General features: G+C 37.4%; 1 protein-coding gene across 1 annotated transcript; it reads left to right on the top strand.

The window, feature by feature from the left end:
• The first annotated feature begins 730 nt into the window (after positions 1–730).
• Positions 731–16,208, top strand: LOC129363494 (uncharacterized). Its single transcript, XM_055035612.1, has 26 exons — positions 731–799; positions 1,680–1,715; positions 1,802–2,119; positions 2,325–2,606; positions 3,140–3,448; positions 4,066–4,359; positions 4,925–5,209; positions 5,278–5,571; positions 5,664–5,948; positions 6,020–6,307; positions 6,420–6,707; positions 6,960–7,241; positions 7,314–7,609; positions 9,317–9,401; positions 9,710–9,742; positions 9,820–10,131; positions 10,409–10,729; positions 11,533–11,841; positions 12,059–12,358; positions 12,808–13,092; positions 13,175–13,468; positions 13,617–13,901; positions 13,973–14,260; positions 14,367–14,654; positions 14,979–15,272; positions 15,549–16,208. Exons 1-26 carry the CDS (start codon positions 769–771, stop codon positions 15,848–15,850), a joined length of 6,684 nt encoding a protein of 2,227 aa, XP_054891587.1. The 5' UTR covers positions 731–768; the 3' UTR covers positions 15,851–16,208.
• The last annotated feature ends 1,348 nt before the right edge of the window (positions 16,209–17,556 follow it).

Below are 17,556 nucleotides of genomic sequence, written 5' to 3'. Positions count from 1 at the left end.
AAAAAAATGTTTACAGACTTTGTAGATTTAAACACCCATAACACCGAGATCAAGCGGCTCTATTTCACATCTTTCACATTGCAGCAACAATATATTTAAATACTTCAATGTTTTTTGTTTAGATTTACTGATGAACATGAAGACCAAAAAAAAAAAAAGCATGATTGGTTGAAAGGTTTGCTTTCTTCCTTTTCAAATTGAATCAATAGAGTCTGATATGTTTTTCCCTTCTTACACTTCCCAAGTGGTTTCCAAGAAATACTAGCCAGGTTTTCAACAGTTTGCCATACGAGGAAAACAAAGTTATCATGTACTATAGTTTGTATCAGTAACACATTGAGTGAGCAATTATAAAGACATAGAAAGTGTTGGACTGTATGCTTGTGGCTCACTGTCTGTGCTCTGATTAACAATGAAATGTTTTTCCTAAAAGATAAAAATCTGAACAATAAAACGATACCTGTTTGATTAAATTCTCATTTTGATATACGAGGGACAGATGAGATCTCCAGCCAGCGACACAACCAGTAGCAGATCTGTGTTTGCTGTAAACACATTTGCGGTTAAAAAGAAAGAGGAAAAATAGAGCTTCTTTTGAATACAAGGAAGTATGTATGTGGCTCAGGTTTCATACAAGTATGAAATTCTTTGTGTAAATACTAACCAGAAAAAAAAAGTGGGCAACCATAAATGGTACCGTCTGCTGTTCTGACCTGTAGTGTTTTGCATTGGGCCATTGATGAGTGACCAGATTGTCAGGCTGCAAACATGTTAGATCTGTTATTGGGACTGATATCAGGTGAGTAAAATATTTAATTTATAATAATTTATTTTTAAAATGTTCAATATTTGAACATTTTAGAATCAACAAATGAATGTATTTTTCTGAAATAACACAAAAGTAACTTATAATGAGTTTTTCAGCAAGACAGTGGAGTTTATTGGTAAAAAGGTCAAAGTTCTACTGGCAGATTGTTTCATTTGTGGAAAACACGTAATGAGTAAAATAATACTTTTGATCAATATTAAGCAATTTTTGACTTAAAACAAGCTTTAGTTTCAAGTGCACTCAGATGCAGTAGACACTAGACCAAAAACAGTTGGTAAGATTTTTTTGCTTTTGCTGTGTAGTTGGACCAAATATTTCACTGCAAAGATTGGACTTTAGATAGTAACAGTAGACATAATGAGCAATAAATTGTGGTTTGAGTAAATTCAAATTGTGGTTTGAATAATTCTATTCAAACCACAATAAATTGTGGTTTGAATAGAATTTTAATAATATCTGGAATGAATACATACAGTGCCTTGAACTTTTCCACCTTTTGCCACTTTTCAGGCTTCAAACATAAAGCTCTAAAAATTTGTATTATTTTGTGAAGAATCAACAGCAAGTGGGACGCAATCATGAGGTGCAACAAAATTTATTGGATATTTAGTGATTTTATTATGGCAATATGTTGAAGAGCAGTCATTGTGTATCTTGAAAGATGCTGACATGCGAGGAACTTGTCAGATAAGAAAAACCAAACACATGGCCAGTACATGCTCTGGATTTATTTGACTCTTTGTCAAATATAAGATTTTTTTGTATGTTTTCAAAGGTTTTCTGGTGTTTTATAACTTTGTTCTCACATGACCAAATGTTTTCTTTCTTTCTCTCTCTCTCTCTACTACAGTTTCTCTTCTTCTGTGCTTATCTTCAGCTGCTGCAGGTCAGTCCATATCTCCCACTTTTGTTGATGCTGTTTGTAAAATACTTATTTTTAAAAATGATTATTTATTGTTTATTTTGTTTCAGGCAACGCTGTCAGATTGGTTGGTTCGAGTTCAGACGGGTATTGCGCTGGAAGAGTTGAAATCTACCACAATGGAGAATGGGGAACAGTCTGTGACGACGGCTGGGATTATAATGATGCTAATGTCGTCTGCAGACAGTTAGACTGTGGTCCACCTTTAACAGTTCATGCATCTGCTCACTTTGGGGAAGGCGCAGGAAAAATCTGGCTGGATGATGTCAGCTGTTCAGGAAGCGAAGATTCTCTTTCTGAATGCAGCCACAGAGGATTTGGAACCCACAACTGTGAGCATAGCGAGGATGCAGGCGTCACTTGCTACTGTAAGTGTACATAGAAACCCAATGTTTAGGTAACACACAGCACTCAGGATTTCTGATAAAGTCAGTTCAGTCCTGTCATAGTGATGGATGTGAGATTAGCTGCAGTTATTCAGAAGTGTCCTTCTTAAACAGCCACGTCCATCTGTGCTGCTGTCAAGTCACTAAAACGGCATGTGCTTAGTTCTTTTTTGTTTTCTTCTTATAGCTCAACAGATCTTACCATTTCAATCATGCTCTGGATATGTCCATATATACCACGATCGGATGTGGAAACTGCTCAGTTATACCGGCTTTGACATGAATGCTGCTACTGTGGCCTGCAGACAGATGGGCTGTGGTCCATTAATCTCTCACTCAGGCTACTATGCAAGCAGCGTCGTGCTGCCTGATTTGAGCTGTTCAGGAAGTGAATTTTCTCTACAAGAATGTCAGCACAGTAATTCTTGGACATACCTATATGGTTACTACACTTATGTCCACTGTTCAGGTATGACTCAGTTTCTTTGTACTTTCCATACTTTATTATTAATTTCTTCATGATTATTATACAACAGTTGAAACCCAGATATGTACATATGGTGGATAAAATACAGAACTCTGTTTTTTTCAGACTCTAAGTAGGAGTCATGGTTAGGATGAACACCATGACTCCTATTTTATGAATACGACTATAGTCAGAATTATTTTTAAGAATTTTAATACTTTCCTAATTTAACACACGAGCACACAAGCACTTTTGTGCTTAAATCGCATTAATAATAAATAAGTAAATAAAAATTTAGAAAAGCAAAATAATTTTGGCAATCTTAACTGACCCAAATCTGGAAACGTTTTTGTAATTTGTTCACAGTCTTGTATCATTTTATACACTGTAAACTTCTGGCTTCATCTGTACATCTTTTGTTTGTTCTAAGGAATAATACATGTATATTGTATACATAATGATTCATAGTTACAATCTATGACTATTAATCTGTGAAAATTGTTCCTGTTCACACTTTGCCCCTCATCTCATGATAGATTATCCGGTGCGTCTAACTGGGCCGTCTCGGTGCGCCGGACGAGTTGAAATCTTCCACAACGGTGCCTGGCAAACAGTGTGTGACGACGGCTGGGACTTGAATGACGCTCAGGTGGTCTGCAGTCAGTTGAACTGTGGCGTAGCCGTGGCTGCTCCTCACGCGGCGTACTTCGGAAAAGGAGCAGATAAAATCCTGCTTGACGATGTGGCCTGTACGGGGAGCGAAACCCATCTGACTCGGTGCTCACACAGAGGACACTGGGTACAAAACTGCAGTCATAGTCAGGATGCTGGTGTGATCTGCTCAGGTGAGAAAATGTTCGTCACTGCTCTCTAAATGCAGTTTCAGTTCAAAACCAACATGTAAACATGAATTCTAGTGGAACAGCTTTGTTCCCTGGCTCGTCTTTCTAATACAAAGTTCTTGTTTGTCAGCGTTGTGTACTCTCATACATATTTGTTTTGTAACAAACTGGTGTCCATCTTTTAAACTGCTCATCTATACAGTTTGCCAAATATTTTTCTTTCAAAAACTCTCTTGGTCCCTATTTTAAATAGCATGTGGGATGAATATTGAAGATATGCAAATATTTGGGAATGCACCGGTTTTTCACAAACACAGAGGCCAGCTTCCTGTTCAGATGTTCGACTGTGACAAGCAAAATTTGGCTATTTGTTTTGACTAGAGAGCATATTTATGAAACTAATACTCAGTTTAAGCAACTTTTGATTACTCTTCAGTCATCTTGAGGCCCTTTATCTCAGAATTTCTCTTAAATCTGTTAATTTGCATCATCTTGGTAAAGCAAATTTCAGAACAATGCTATTAAACAAAAGAATCAGTCAAATTGCTTCTGTATGTGTTAGTACGTGCTGTTGTTCCCATTCAGCATTCGCCTATTAATCGTGCCTCATGCTTTCATAGCCGGCCTGAGCAGGTTAATCGGGCCAAGCAGATGCTCTGGAAGAGTCGAAATCTTCAACAACGGATCCTGGGGAACCGTCTGCAATAACAGCTGGGACATAAACGAAGCTCGAGTGATTTGCAGACAGCTGGGATGTGGTACACCTCTGAGTGTCCTTCACTTTGGAGAGGGAGTAGGAGAAATTACTGAAGTGACTTGCACAGGGAGCGAAAGATATCTGCCTGAGTGTTCGTACAGTAGAGTTGGAGCTCAGAACTGTAATCACAGTCAGGATGCTGGTGTCATCTGTTCAGGTAATGTAGGTTTTCTACTAAACGTGTTGGGAAAAAACTTACAGTAGTTTAATCTCATTTAAATCCTCACTGGAAAACGTTCTACTGTAGTCATTATTTTATGAGTTCAAATGTTGTTTTGCAACCCTCCAAAAATCCCTACCGCTGGAAGTAACAATAAATTACACATTGACAGTATTTCTCCATAACTCTGGGACTCATTTAAAAAGATATATGTAATATTTTTGGAAAAAAATAAAGCACTTTAAGTAATTTTAAAGAAAAACCTTAATGTAATATTGTATATATACCATCCAGAAACAGTGCATTGTGGGCATCCATTGTGTAATAACTTAACCACAAGCCTATTGTTGACAAAAAAAAAAAAAAAAATGAAAGTTCTGAAATAAATAGAAGAAAATAGAATTTGTGTTGCTATTGTACAGAAATGATGCAAAATCTGAAGCTTGGCAGTATTTCATGAAACGTATTTACTATGTTATGGTGACATGTATTTCATAAAGTGTCACCATAACACTATAGTCTCTATAGTGACTCTGACACTATGTATTGTGTTTTTTGACAGGTCCTATGAGGCCCATTATTGGACTTACTCCTCAAGGTGACATCACCTTGGGTCATAATGTCAGCATCAGTTGTTCAGTCAATGGTGCTCAAGTAGGAGGGATATTTGTCTTGACGAAGACCACAGGCTCATTCAGGCAGGCCGTGAATTCAAGCAGCAGCTCTGCTACTTTCTATATCCTTCAGGCCACTTTCAATGATCAGGGATGGTACAAGTGTCAGCTTCAAATCATATTTCCTAATGAAAACTTCACCACTCTCTTCAGTGACACAGTCCAACTCAGAGGTATTTTTTTGCATTCATTTACTTCAAATAAATGTGCCAAGAAAATAACAACTGTGTCATTTCTTTAGTGATCTTTCCAGCACCCAGGATCAGTATTGAACCCTCTGGAGTGATTAATCTCCATCAGGATGTCAGAATGGTTTGTTCAGTCACTAATGAACAAGGAGGAGGATCATTTATCTTCAGGAAGTCTTCAGGAAGTTTCAGTGAGACTGTGGACTCAAGCAGTAATTCTGCTACTCTAAGTATCCCTAAAGTTACCTTTACGGATGAGGGAGACTTCAAGTGTCAGTTTAAAGTGAGGATTTCTAATGAAGACTTCAGCACTACCTTCAGCAGTGATGTCCCACTCTACATAAAAGGTGTGTTTTCATGTTTATTTTGCAGGTTAACTGAGTTTACTATAGTGTTGAAAGAATTATATCAGGTGATCAATCTGTGCACCATTTTTCAGGTGAAATTCCAAAACCCAACATCACCCTGCAGCCTGCCGGTCTTGTTTCCTGGAGTCAGAGTGTCAACATCGTATGTGATGTTATGGATGGATTGAGTGGATCATTTACATTCACAAACCTTCCTGGCTCCGTCATTCAGACTGTAAACTCAAACAGCAACTCGGCTACTTACTATATTGCGCAAGTCCGTTTGGGAAATGAGGGATTGTACCAGTGTCGGTTTCAAAGAACGGTCTCTGGTGAAGTGTTTCACACCAACTTTAGTGACGCTGTCTGGCTCACTGGTAATTATTTTTAATTGCTTTGTGCATTTGATTAAACATAGAAAAGACATGATATTTTTGTTGTTTTTTAGTGAACCTTTCACAGCCGATCATCACCTTGGATTCTGCTGGTGGGGTGATGTGGGGTCAGCATGCCACCCTCACCTGTTCAGTCATTGAGGGATGGCCAGGAGGATTATTTGTCTTTAGGAGAACACCTGATAATTTCATCCACACTGTAAGCTCGAGTAGCAACACGGTTACCTTCCATATCACTCCAGCTAACTTGAGAGATGAAGGATTATACCAATGTCGGTTTCAAAGGAGAATTTCTGATCAAGACTTCAACACCAGCTTCAGTGACCCAGTCCAACTAACTGGTAATTATGTTTTAATTTACATTTGCCACTTCTAATGAGATCTCTAAATTTTACTGTGAATTATGTCAACAGTCTTTGGGCAGTAAAGCTTTTCTTTGTTGTACTTTTTCAGTATTTCTTCCAAAGCCCAGCATCACTTTGGATCCTGCTGGTGTGGTTTCTATTGGCCAGACTGTCAACATCACTTGCTCAGTCTCTGAGGGTCAAGTTGGAGGATCATTTATCTTCAAGAAGACATCAGGACCAATCATTCATGTTGTAAATTCAAGCAGCAGCTCAACTTCATTCCACATCAGTCAAGTTGGCTTGGTGGACCATGGATTGTACCAGTGTCAATTTCAAAGAAGGTCTTTTAATCACGATTTGAGCACCAACTTGAGTGATTCTGTCCAGCTAACTGGTAATTTTTTTCTTTTAAGTTTGTAGACTGTTTTTCACTTTCAGTGAGTGTATTTAAGTTTTTGTTTCTCCACTGTCTTTCCATTGCCATTCCTTGTTTCCTCGATCATCCAACATCACCATACAGCATTATTTTTGCTCTGCTGCTACCATTCTGCCTCTGTCAATCAATAATTTATATCCATGTGAGTCTCCAGTCTGCCCTTTGGTCCTCTTTTACATCTTTATAATTTGACATTGTGTTATTTTTCAGTGAGACTACCAAAGCCCAACATCACCATCCAGCCTATTGGTGTGGTTATGTGGGGCCAGGATGTCCACATTACTTGTTCAATCACTGGGGTGGAAGCAGTAGGATCATTCATCTTCACAAAGACCCCAGGTCCTTTCACCCAGACTGTGAACTCAAGCAGCAACTCGGCTAGTCTAAATATCCCTAAAGTTACCTTTGCGGATCAGGGAGACTACAAGTGTCAGTTTCAAAGAACAGATTCTGGCTCTGTTTTTAGTGATAATGTCAACCTGAACGTGACAAGTAAGTGTTTGTGAAATTAATTTAATCAAATAGTTTAAAATGACATAATTAACATTGTCATTATATTTTTAGTGATTCTTCCAAAACCAGGCATCAACATGGACCCTGCAGGGTTGGTTACCTTTGGTGACCTCATTGCCATCAATTGTTCTGTCTCGACTCAATATTGTGGCGGCTCATTCACCCTGCAGAAGACGTCTGGATCATTCACTAAGACCCAACAATCAAGTACCAATTTCTCTACATTCAGATTTCTTGAAGCCAATAACAATCATGATGGAGATTACCACTGTTATTATGAAATACTTGTGGAAAATAAAACTTTCACCTTCCCACTAAGTGACAATGTCACAGTTTCTGTTACTAATAACTGAAGTTCATGTTCCTGACCCTTCCTCAATCTCCTCACATACGACTATCCTAAACTAATCTAATCAAATGATGAGTGTGTAAGTTGTCACTATGCTATCAAGTTGTCACTATGTTATCAACCAATTAAATCATGGTTGAGTTAGTAGTTGCTAAACATATTCAGCAAGTAAACAAGAGTGAAAATGTATTTTTTATAAAATTGTTGAGATGTAACAGTACATAAAATATTCCACACTTAAACCTCAGTGGGGTAAGAACCTCGGTTGAGGTCAAGGTTCACGCTGCAAAACTGCTTTACCAGATACTCCACACAACTAGATTTAAACAAATTGTCCCTTACTGAGCTACTGCTTAGCCCCCAAAAAGTTTGAGTGTCATTTTTCTATCGATGTAGATAGGCTACTGTGTGTACTGAAAATTAAAATGAAAAAGTTCTTGAAGTCAGTTGAGTAAACTTGAGGGTTTCTTGAGGGTTTTTGCTTCTTGGACCTTTTTCTTCACAAATGTAATGTGAAATCTTCTGTGGGAAAAAGGTGATTGTTTTATTTTTAGATTTTCAGTCTATTTATATTTCTGTCCTCATACTGTTTTTTCATTGTTTTGTATTTGATGGTGTTCTTGACTTGTCTGTGGGTGAATTTAATAAATGTTGTATCCCAGATTTCGGTAGATTTTGTCACTGGTATTTAAACATTTGTGAGTAATAAAACATTTTGTAACTTTTCTTCTATTGATGATCATTTAACAACCAAAGTAGTCTGTAAAACTTGATGAGTAAGGATGTACATTGTACTGCAAAAACAAGCATACTGGGCTTTATGGGATATCCTGTGTATTTTGGGCTTTGTCTCTGTATCAGACACCTAGATACTGAAATTTTTGTCTATTCCAATTTACAAAATAATTCAAGTTCACTTAGTTTGGAGATGGATGTCTAAACTTTCATTTTAAAGTCTTGCCACAAATTCACAATCAAATTCAGGTCTTGAGTTTGACAGGAGTCTTCTAACACATGATTATGCATTGATGGAAGTGCATACTAGAGGTAAAAAAATTCAGTTATGACCTCCATACAAAAAAAGTATTGACTACAAAGGTCTGAATAGAAACGTATTCTGAATTTTCAGGTTTTTATTTAAGTGCATGTAAACATGAAGACCACTTTAACTGAGCTGAGGTGTTATTTAAAATATGGGCTGAAGTGCAGAAAAGGATCTTCCTCCATTAGACAAGTTTGGTAAACATACTACACATATCTCAGTTGTTAATTTGGAATATTAAGAAAGTCAAACTTCTCTGACTTGGTTCCTGCAGCAGATGACTGAAATACCCTAATAGTCAAATGAATCCCTTTCAACATGAATTATTCTTTGTAAGGTTCTTTTTCTTTTTTTACATTTAGTACACATCACAATCTCACACCCATAATATAACTTTGCAGATTATGGAAAGTACTAAAAATGAATACACCTATTCAGCCAAAGGCAGTTTCATATTTGTATCTTGCTTTGCTGATGTTTTGCTTATAGGCAAATTTTTAGGCTGTAAAACTCATATAAACCACACAGATAAAGGTTCAACACACCTTATTACATCTTATTTCCCTGAATCTTACTCTTTGTAGATCTAACTATAATATGCAGAAGAGCTTTAGAGGTTGTTACAGGATACCTGACAACAAGTTCAGATGAAACTAATTTGAGCACGGACTGTGCTTCGCTGTACCTCAATATAATCTTTTCTTCATATGCTCAGTCAACAGGATGGTGAACAATCTGCTGCTTTTAGGTGAGAAAAATAAATGATTTGTTTATGATTCATGTTACAAATTTGTACAGCGATACTACATACATTATTGGTTATTCATGCAGATGTGGTTTAACACTAAAGTTGGAAAATTGAAGGTTATGAAAATGACAAAATAATTGTTCATAATCTTGTTAGGTTGAAGTAAATTAGAAATGGCAAAAAATTATTTTAAACAGAATTTATTTTTGTTCAATCCCTCATCAAATTTTGTCCTCTGATTATTTATTTGTCAAGTATGGAATTAACCACACTGAATGGATAATTTTTGCTTATTTCTTCTAATGTAGTCTCTTGTTTCCTGTCTTCATATTCTGCATCAGGTTGGTTCACTTGTCACAAGTTGTACAATTTCTGTGGTTGTTCATATTAAATCAAGCTTTGAGTTCTTTCTTTTTAGGTAATCTGATCAGACTATCTGGATCAAACGAGCAATGTTCTGGAAGAGTTGAAATTTACCACAATAGTGTCTGGGGAACAGTCTGTGATGATGGTTGGGAGCTAAACGATGCTGAGGTGGCCTGCAGACAGCTCGGCTGTGGTTCTGCTGAGGGTGCTCCACAATCAGCCTACTTTGGCCAGGGGACTGGACAAATCTGGCTTGATGATCTGACCTGCTCTGGAAATGAACCTTCTCTTGCCGTGTGTGGGCACAGTGGATTTGGGACTCATAATTGTGGACACGGTGAAGATGCTGGTGTCATCTGTTCAAGTGAGATTGTGTCCCTTACATTCATTTTATATAATTTGTTCAATTGTTTCCATTATCAAAAATTTTTATATTTGAAAAAAGAGTAATACTTTTGGACAGATTCTTATTTGATTAGGAATAAAGCCTGTGTGGCTACAAACAGATCCATAGAGTTCAGTAAAAAAAAAAAAAAAAAAAAAAGATCTAAGATTTTTGTCAGTCAGACTGAAGTTCACCCACAGCAGACATTTGCATATTTTCTTTGTTGAATACTTTTGTTTTTCCATGTTGAAAAAAGTTGCAGATCATTCAATCAGACTATCTGGATCAAATGAGGCATGTTCTGGAAGAGTTGAAATTTACCACAATAGTGCCTGGGGAACAGTCTGTGATGATAGTTGGGACCTAAATGATGCTGAGGTGGCCTGCAGACAGCTCGGCTGTGGTCCTGCTCTGGAGATTACTTCACAATCATCCCAGTTTGGGCAAGGAACTGGACAAATCTGGCTTGATGATCTGGCCTGCTCTGGAAATGAGCCTTCTCTTGCCGTGTGTGGGCACAATGGATTTGGGACTCATAATTGTGGACATTCTGAAGATGCTGGTGTTATCTGTTCAAGTAAGATTATGTTCTTTACGTTCATAGTTTCCTGATATAATTTATTTAATTGTTTTCATAATCAAATACTTTGATATTTTAAAAAAGAGTAATAATTTTGGACAGATTTTAATTTGATCAGGAATAAAGTCCATGTGGCCACAAACAGGTCCATACAGTTTCATGACTAAAAATAAAAGAGGAAATGTAGAAAAGAAAAAAAAAGAATGAAACATGCTTTTGTCAGCAAGCATTTGTTTGAGGTACACCCACAGCAGATGTTTGCATATTGTCTACTTTATTGAATACATTTGCTTGGAAAGCCAGTAACGTCGTTGGAGTGGAGCTGGAACCTCTGACAGTGGTGTCAGAAAGAAGGATCTTGTCCAAGATGCCTGCATATTTGTCCAAGATGCAGGCCATCTTGGACAACGAGTCTCATCTACTCCATGAAGTGCTGGCCGGATACAGGAGCACCTTCGGCCAGAGACTAATATTGCCAAAGTGCACGACAGAGCGCCAAAGAAAGTCATATCTGCCTGTTGCCATCAGGCTTTACAATGCCCAAGTCTGGGCTAATTGTTTCATTTTTTTTCTGCGCTCATTTATAGGATATGTATTGATTAATATTGCATGTGATTGCTTGTTATTTATTTATTTGTTTATATGTAGTCATTATGAACTTTTCACTCTTACGTATATATTTTTTTACAAACTTTGTATTTATTACTTAAGATGGAGTGACTTTCAGCAAATAAGCAATTTCCCCTGGGGATCAATAAAGTCTATTCTATTCTATTCCAATATTTTATGAAAACTTACAGATTCAATCAGACTATCTGGATCTAACGAGCAATGTTCTGGAAGAGTTGAAATCTACTACAATGGTACCTGGGGAACAGTCTGTGATGATAACTGGGACATAAATGATGCTAAGGTGACCTGCAGACAGCTCAGCTGTGGTCCTGCTGTGGATGCTCCACACTCAGCCCGCTTTGGCCAGGGGACTGGACAAATCTGGCTCGATGATCTGGGCTGCTCAGGAAGTGAAACTTCTCTTGCCGTGTGTGGGCACAGTGGATTTGGGACTCACAATTGTGGACACCATGAAGATGCTGGTGTTAATTGTTCAAGTAAGATTGTGTCTTTTACATTCATAGTTTTTTTTTTAAATTCAATTTATTTAATTGTTTCCATAATTCAAACTTGGTACAATTGTTACCTTTTCTACTTTGCTGTGCCACCAAATACTGCCCAATCTGTCCTACCTACTAACATGTGGGTAGGACATGATGTGTGTCATACAGTTTGAGTGGTTATAATCTTATAACCACTCGATTTTGTTTTTAGGCGGCAACATAAAATTAGTTGGGTCAGCTCGGTGCTCTGGAAGAGTCGAAATCTACAACAGTGGGTCCTGGGGAACAATCTGCAATGATAACTGGGACATAAATGATGGTAGAGTGGTCTGTAGACAGCTGGGTTGTGGTACAGCAGTGAGTGTCCATCAGTTTGCAGTGGGAACAGGACAAATCTGGCTTGATGAGGTGGCCTGTGAAGGCAGTGAAACATATCTGTCTGACTGCTCTCACAGTGGATTTGGTGTGCATAACTGTGCTCACAGTCAGGATGCTGGTGTCATCTGTTCAGGTAATGTAGGTTTCCTACTAAATGTATTCGTAAAAACTTATAGTAGTTGAATGTAATTTAAATCCTCATTGGGAGAATTAGGAAAAAGTTCTACTCTTCATTATTTTATTAATTCAAATGTTGATTAAATTAAAGTAACTTTAAATGAAAAACTTAATGTAACATTAATGTTTTCTATTACATCCAGAAACAGTGCATTGTGTGCCTCCATTGTGTAATAAGCCAATCACAAGCCTTTTGTTTACTAGAGACTGTATGAAAGTGCTGTAATAAATAGAAGAAAATAGAATCTGTGTTGTCATTGTACAGAAATTATGTCAAATCTGAAGCCTGGTAGTAATTTATTAAATATATTTCATAAAGTACTCATTTTATGTATTTCATAAAGTGTCACCATAACACTATGGTGACACAATGTGACTCTGACACTATATATTGTTTTTTGACAGGTCCTATAAGGCCCACTATTGGACTTACTCCTCAAGGTGACATCACCTTGGGTCATAATGTCAGCATCAGTTGTTCAGTCAATGGTCCTCTAGTAGGAGGGATATTTGTCTTGACGACGACCACAGGCTCATTCAGGCAGGCCGTGAACTCAAGCAGCAGCTCTGCTACTTTCTATATCCTTCAGGCCACTTTCAATGATCAGGGATGGTACAAGTGTCAGCTTCAAATCATATTTCCTAATGAAAACTTCACCACTCTCTTCAGTGACACCGTCCAACTCAGAGGTATTATATTTTTTTGTATTAATTTACTCTTAATACTCTAAATAAATGTGCCACGACAATAACAACTGTGTCATTTCTTTAGTGATCTTTCCAGCACCCAGGATCAGTATTGAACCCTCTGGAGTGATTAATCTCCATCAGGATGTCAGAATGGTTTGTTCAGTCACTAATGAACAAGGAGGAGGATCATTTATCTTCAGGAAGTCTTCAGGAAGTTTCAGTGAGACTGTGGCCTCAAGCAGTAATTCTGCTACTCTAAGTATCCCTAAAGTTACCTTTACGGATGAGGGAGACTTCAAGTGTCAGTTTAAAGTGAGGATTTCTAATGAAGACTTCAGCACTACCTTCAGCAGTGATGTCCCACTCTACATAAAAGGTGTAGAAAATAAAGCACTTTAAGTAACTTTAAAGAAAAAACTTAAAAGTTACTTAACCAGTTAACCTGTTTATTTTGCAGGTTAACTGAGTTTACTATAGTGTTGAAAGGATTATAACAGGTGATCAATCTTTGCACCATTTTTCAGGTGAAATTCCAAAACCCAACATCACCTTGCAGCCTGCCGGTCTTGTTTCCTGGAGTCAGAGTGTCAACATCGTATGTGATGTTATGGATGGATTGAGTGGATCATTTACATTCACAAACCTTCCTGGTTTCGTCATTCAGACTGTAAACTCAAACAGCAACTCGGCTACTTACTATATTGCGCAAGTCCGTTTGGGAAATGAGGGATTGTACCAGTGTCGGTTTCAAAGAACGGTCTCTGGTGAAGTGTTTCACACCAACTTTAGTGACGCTGTCTGGCTCACTGGTAATTATTTTTAATGGCTTTGTCCATTTGATTAAACATAGAAAAGACATGATATTTTTGTTGCTTTTTAGTGAACCTTTCACAGCCGACCATCACCTTGGATTCTGCTGGTGGGGTGATGTGGGGTCAGCATGCCACCCTCACCTGTTCAGTCATCGAGGGACGGCCAGGAGGATTATTTGTGTTTAGGAGAACTCCTGATAATTTCATCCACACTGTAAGCTCGAGTAGCAACACGGTTACCTTCCATATCACTCCAGCTAACTTGAGAGATGAGGGATTATACCAATGTCGGTTTCAAAGGAGAATTTCTGATCAAGACTTCAACACCAGCTTCAGTGACCCAGTCCAACTAACTGGTAATTATGTTTTAATTTACATTTGCCACTTGTAATGAGATCTCTAAATTTGAATTATGTCAAAAGTCTTTGGGCAGTAAAGCTTTTCTTTGTTGTACTTTTTCAGTATTTCTTCCAAAGCCCAGCATCACTTTGGATCCTGCTGGTGTGGTTTCTATTGGCCAGACTGTCAACATCACTTGCTCAGTCTCTGAGGGTCAAGTTGGAGGATCATTTATCTTCAAGAAGACATCAGGACCAATCATTCATGTTGTAAATTCAAGCAGCAGCTCAACTTCATTCCACATCAGTCAAGTTGGCTTGGTGGACCATGGATTGTACCAGTGTCAATTTCAAAGAAGGTCTTTTAATCACGATTTGAGCACCAACTTGAGTGATTCTGTCCAGCTAACTGGTAATTTCTTCTTCTTATGTTTTAGCTTGTTTTTCACTTTCACTGAGTATATTTAAGTCATTTGTCCACAATTGCATTCCCTCTCCTGTAATTCTTTTGTCATCTCCACTCCCCACTTAGTACATTTAAGCTTTGTGTCATTCTGTTTTACTCCATTGCCATTCCTTGTTTCCTCGATCATCCATCATCACCATGCAGCATTATTTTTGCTCTGCTGCTACCTTTCTGCCTCTGTTAATCAATGATTTATGTCCTTGTGAGTCTCCAGTCTGCCCTTTGGTCCTCTTTTACATCTTTCTAATTAGATATTCTGTTATTTTTCAGTAAGACTACCAAAGCCCAACATCACCATCCATCCCATTGGTGTGTTTATGTGGGGCCAGGATGTCTACATTACTTGTTCAATCACTGGGGTGGAAGCAGTAGGATCATTCATCTTCACAAAGACCCCAGGTCCTTTCACCCAGACTGTGAACTCAAGCAGCAACTCGGCTAGTCTAAATATCCCTAAAGTTACCTTTGCGGATCAGGGAGACTACAAGTGTCAGTTTGAAGTGAGGTTTTCAAATGTAGACTTCCTCTCTAACTTCAGCAGTGATGTCCCACTCTTTACAACAGGTGTGTTTTTATTTTCCAGTTTCACTGAGCTTACTATATGTTTGAAAGGATTATAACAGGGAAACAAACTCATTCAGCAAGTCAACTTTGCGCACGATGGATCTTACAAGAAGATTTGAAAGAACAGATTCTAGCTCTGCTCTTTGAAATTCTTTGAAATAGTCACATATTCAGGCATTTATATCAATCTGAATGTAACAGATAATTACAGGTATAAAATCAATTTAATCAAATAGTTCAAAAATGACATAATTAACATTGTCATTATATTTTTAGTGATTCTTCCAAAACCAGGCATCAACATGGACCCTGCAGGCTTGGTTACCTTTGGTGACCTCATTGCCATCAATTGTTCTGTCTGGACTCAATATCTTGGCGGCTCATTCACCCTGCAGAAGACGTCTGGATCGTTCACTAAGACCCAACAATCAAGTACCAACTTCTCTACATTCAGATTTCTTGAAGCCAACAATAATCATGATGGAGATTACCGCTGTTATTATGAAAAACTTGTGGAAAATAAAACTTTCACCTCCCCACTAAGTGACAGTGTCACAGTTTCTGTTACTAATTACTGAAATTCATGTTTGTGACCCTTCCTCAATCTCCTATTTTATGGTTATCCTAAACTAATCTAATGCATGTAGTATGATACAAGTTTGTAAGTTGCTACAGACTAAATAAATGTTAGTTAGCAAAAATAAATGGAAAATTGGTTAAATACTTAGTCAAAAAAAATCTCCTGAGTAATCTTGAAGCTATGACTTTGTCCAATCATTTCTGTTGCTATTGATATTTAGAAATTTTCATCGTAATTCATTTCATGTGAAATCTATGTGTTAAGATATGATATTTTTAGATTTTGAGCATGTTTATACCTCTGAGTTCATTCTGTAATTATCATTGGTCTGTATTTGATGGTGTTCTTGTCTGGTGGTTGATTTTAATAAATTATATAGCCCAGAATGTGGTTGATTTTGATTCTGACATTTAAAGACGTGCAAGTGTCAACCCTCTAACTCTTTTAAGATAACTCTTATCTTTTAACCAGATGAGTAGGAGCATACCTGCTTTTATGGGACAACTTAATTATTTTGGGGTATGTCTTCACATCATACAGAGACTAAAACCTTTGCCAGTTTTCACAAAATAACTCAGAGTCATTCAGATGGGACACATATAGTCTGTGAACATTCATTTTCAAGTCTTGCCACATATTTACAATGAATTTTGGGGCTTTAACTGTAGATGTGATTGTATGAATCGAGGCTTAATTAAGTCAGGATAGCTGGAATATCCCAACTCAATCTGATATCCCAGTTTCGCGAAACACCTCTGATTTTGTTCTGGTTGGCCATCATTTCCTGCATGTGGGAGAGACGGTCTATACTCCCATCTTCTGGTGAGAGTGGGCAAGCTAAAACAACGGAAGGAGTCACGTTGGCTCCTTGTAACAGTGTTTTTCATGGGTACATAAGTATAATCATTTTCTTCTTATTTTCAACATGCAATCAAAAGGCCTCAGCACATAGAAGCACATGGTTTGAGTGAGAAATTTTATAGGCAAAGGCAGAAAATAAGGGATCTTCTCATAAAGCAGACATCAGTGACATTCAAGAGGCTAATTAAGAATAACTTAATTAAAGAATAAAATTTTACAGTTTGTACATTTGGAAAATCTCGAGAGGTTAGTTTGTTCATGTTATTTTTGTACCAATATTGTGATTAAAGCCTCGCCTGTAGTGATATTTTTGTGTCCATTATTGCATAAACGCTGCATTTTTTTAAACTCAATTTCTGCATGTTTGCAAAACAAAACAAAAAAAATGTTTAGACCATCACCATTTAAGGCTGTAAAAATTATTTAGTATGTAAAATCTTAAAATGTAGCCTGAGAGACATGAGAAGCCACCAGATGCATCTTAAGATTAATGCAAGCTTTTTTTATTTATTGTTTTTTTAATCGTCCTCATCAATATAGGTTCTGCTAAAATCTGTTGTGGCAGAACATTTGCAAGAATAGTTCTTGTTATGACAGTAATTTATGTAGAATGCCTGAAAAATCCCCTCCTCCCACCACACACACTCACACATAAACAGTCTAAAAACTGGGTTCGCTCTGTGAGTGACTACTTCCTGTATGCGGAAAAAACAACTGCTTCCAGGCTTATAGGCCTACATGATGTCAAGGTAAAGTATTTTACCTCATGTCTCAAATGATGCATTAATGTTAATAATTAACAGCTAAAATAAAACAAGAGGCATGGTGAATTATTTATCTTCA

This window comes from Poeciliopsis prolifica, unplaced genomic scaffold (assembly GCF_027474105.1).
Source record: "Poeciliopsis prolifica strain line A6 unplaced genomic scaffold, Auburn_PproV2 SCAFFOLD010, whole genome shotgun sequence".
NCBI lineage: Eukaryota > Metazoa > Chordata > Actinopteri > Cyprinodontiformes > Poeciliidae > Poeciliopsis > Poeciliopsis prolifica.
The sequence above is the reverse complement of the archived record's forward strand: the minus strand, read 5'-3'. Positions and strand labels throughout refer to the sequence as shown.

Excerpts from the sequence above, each read along its gene's own strand:
- LOC129363494 (XM_055035612.1), top strand. The coding sequence starts at position 769 with ATGTTAGATCTGTTATTGGGACTGATATCAG. Across the intron at positions 800-1,679 it reads GTTATTGGGACTGATATCAG|TTTCTCTTCTTCTGTGCTTA; the intron begins GTGAGTAAAATA and ends TCTCTACTACAG. Across the intron at positions 3,449-4,065 it reads TGCTGGTGTGATCTGCTCAG|CCGGCCTGAGCAGGTTAATC; the intron begins GTGAGAAAATGT and ends ATGCTTTCATAG.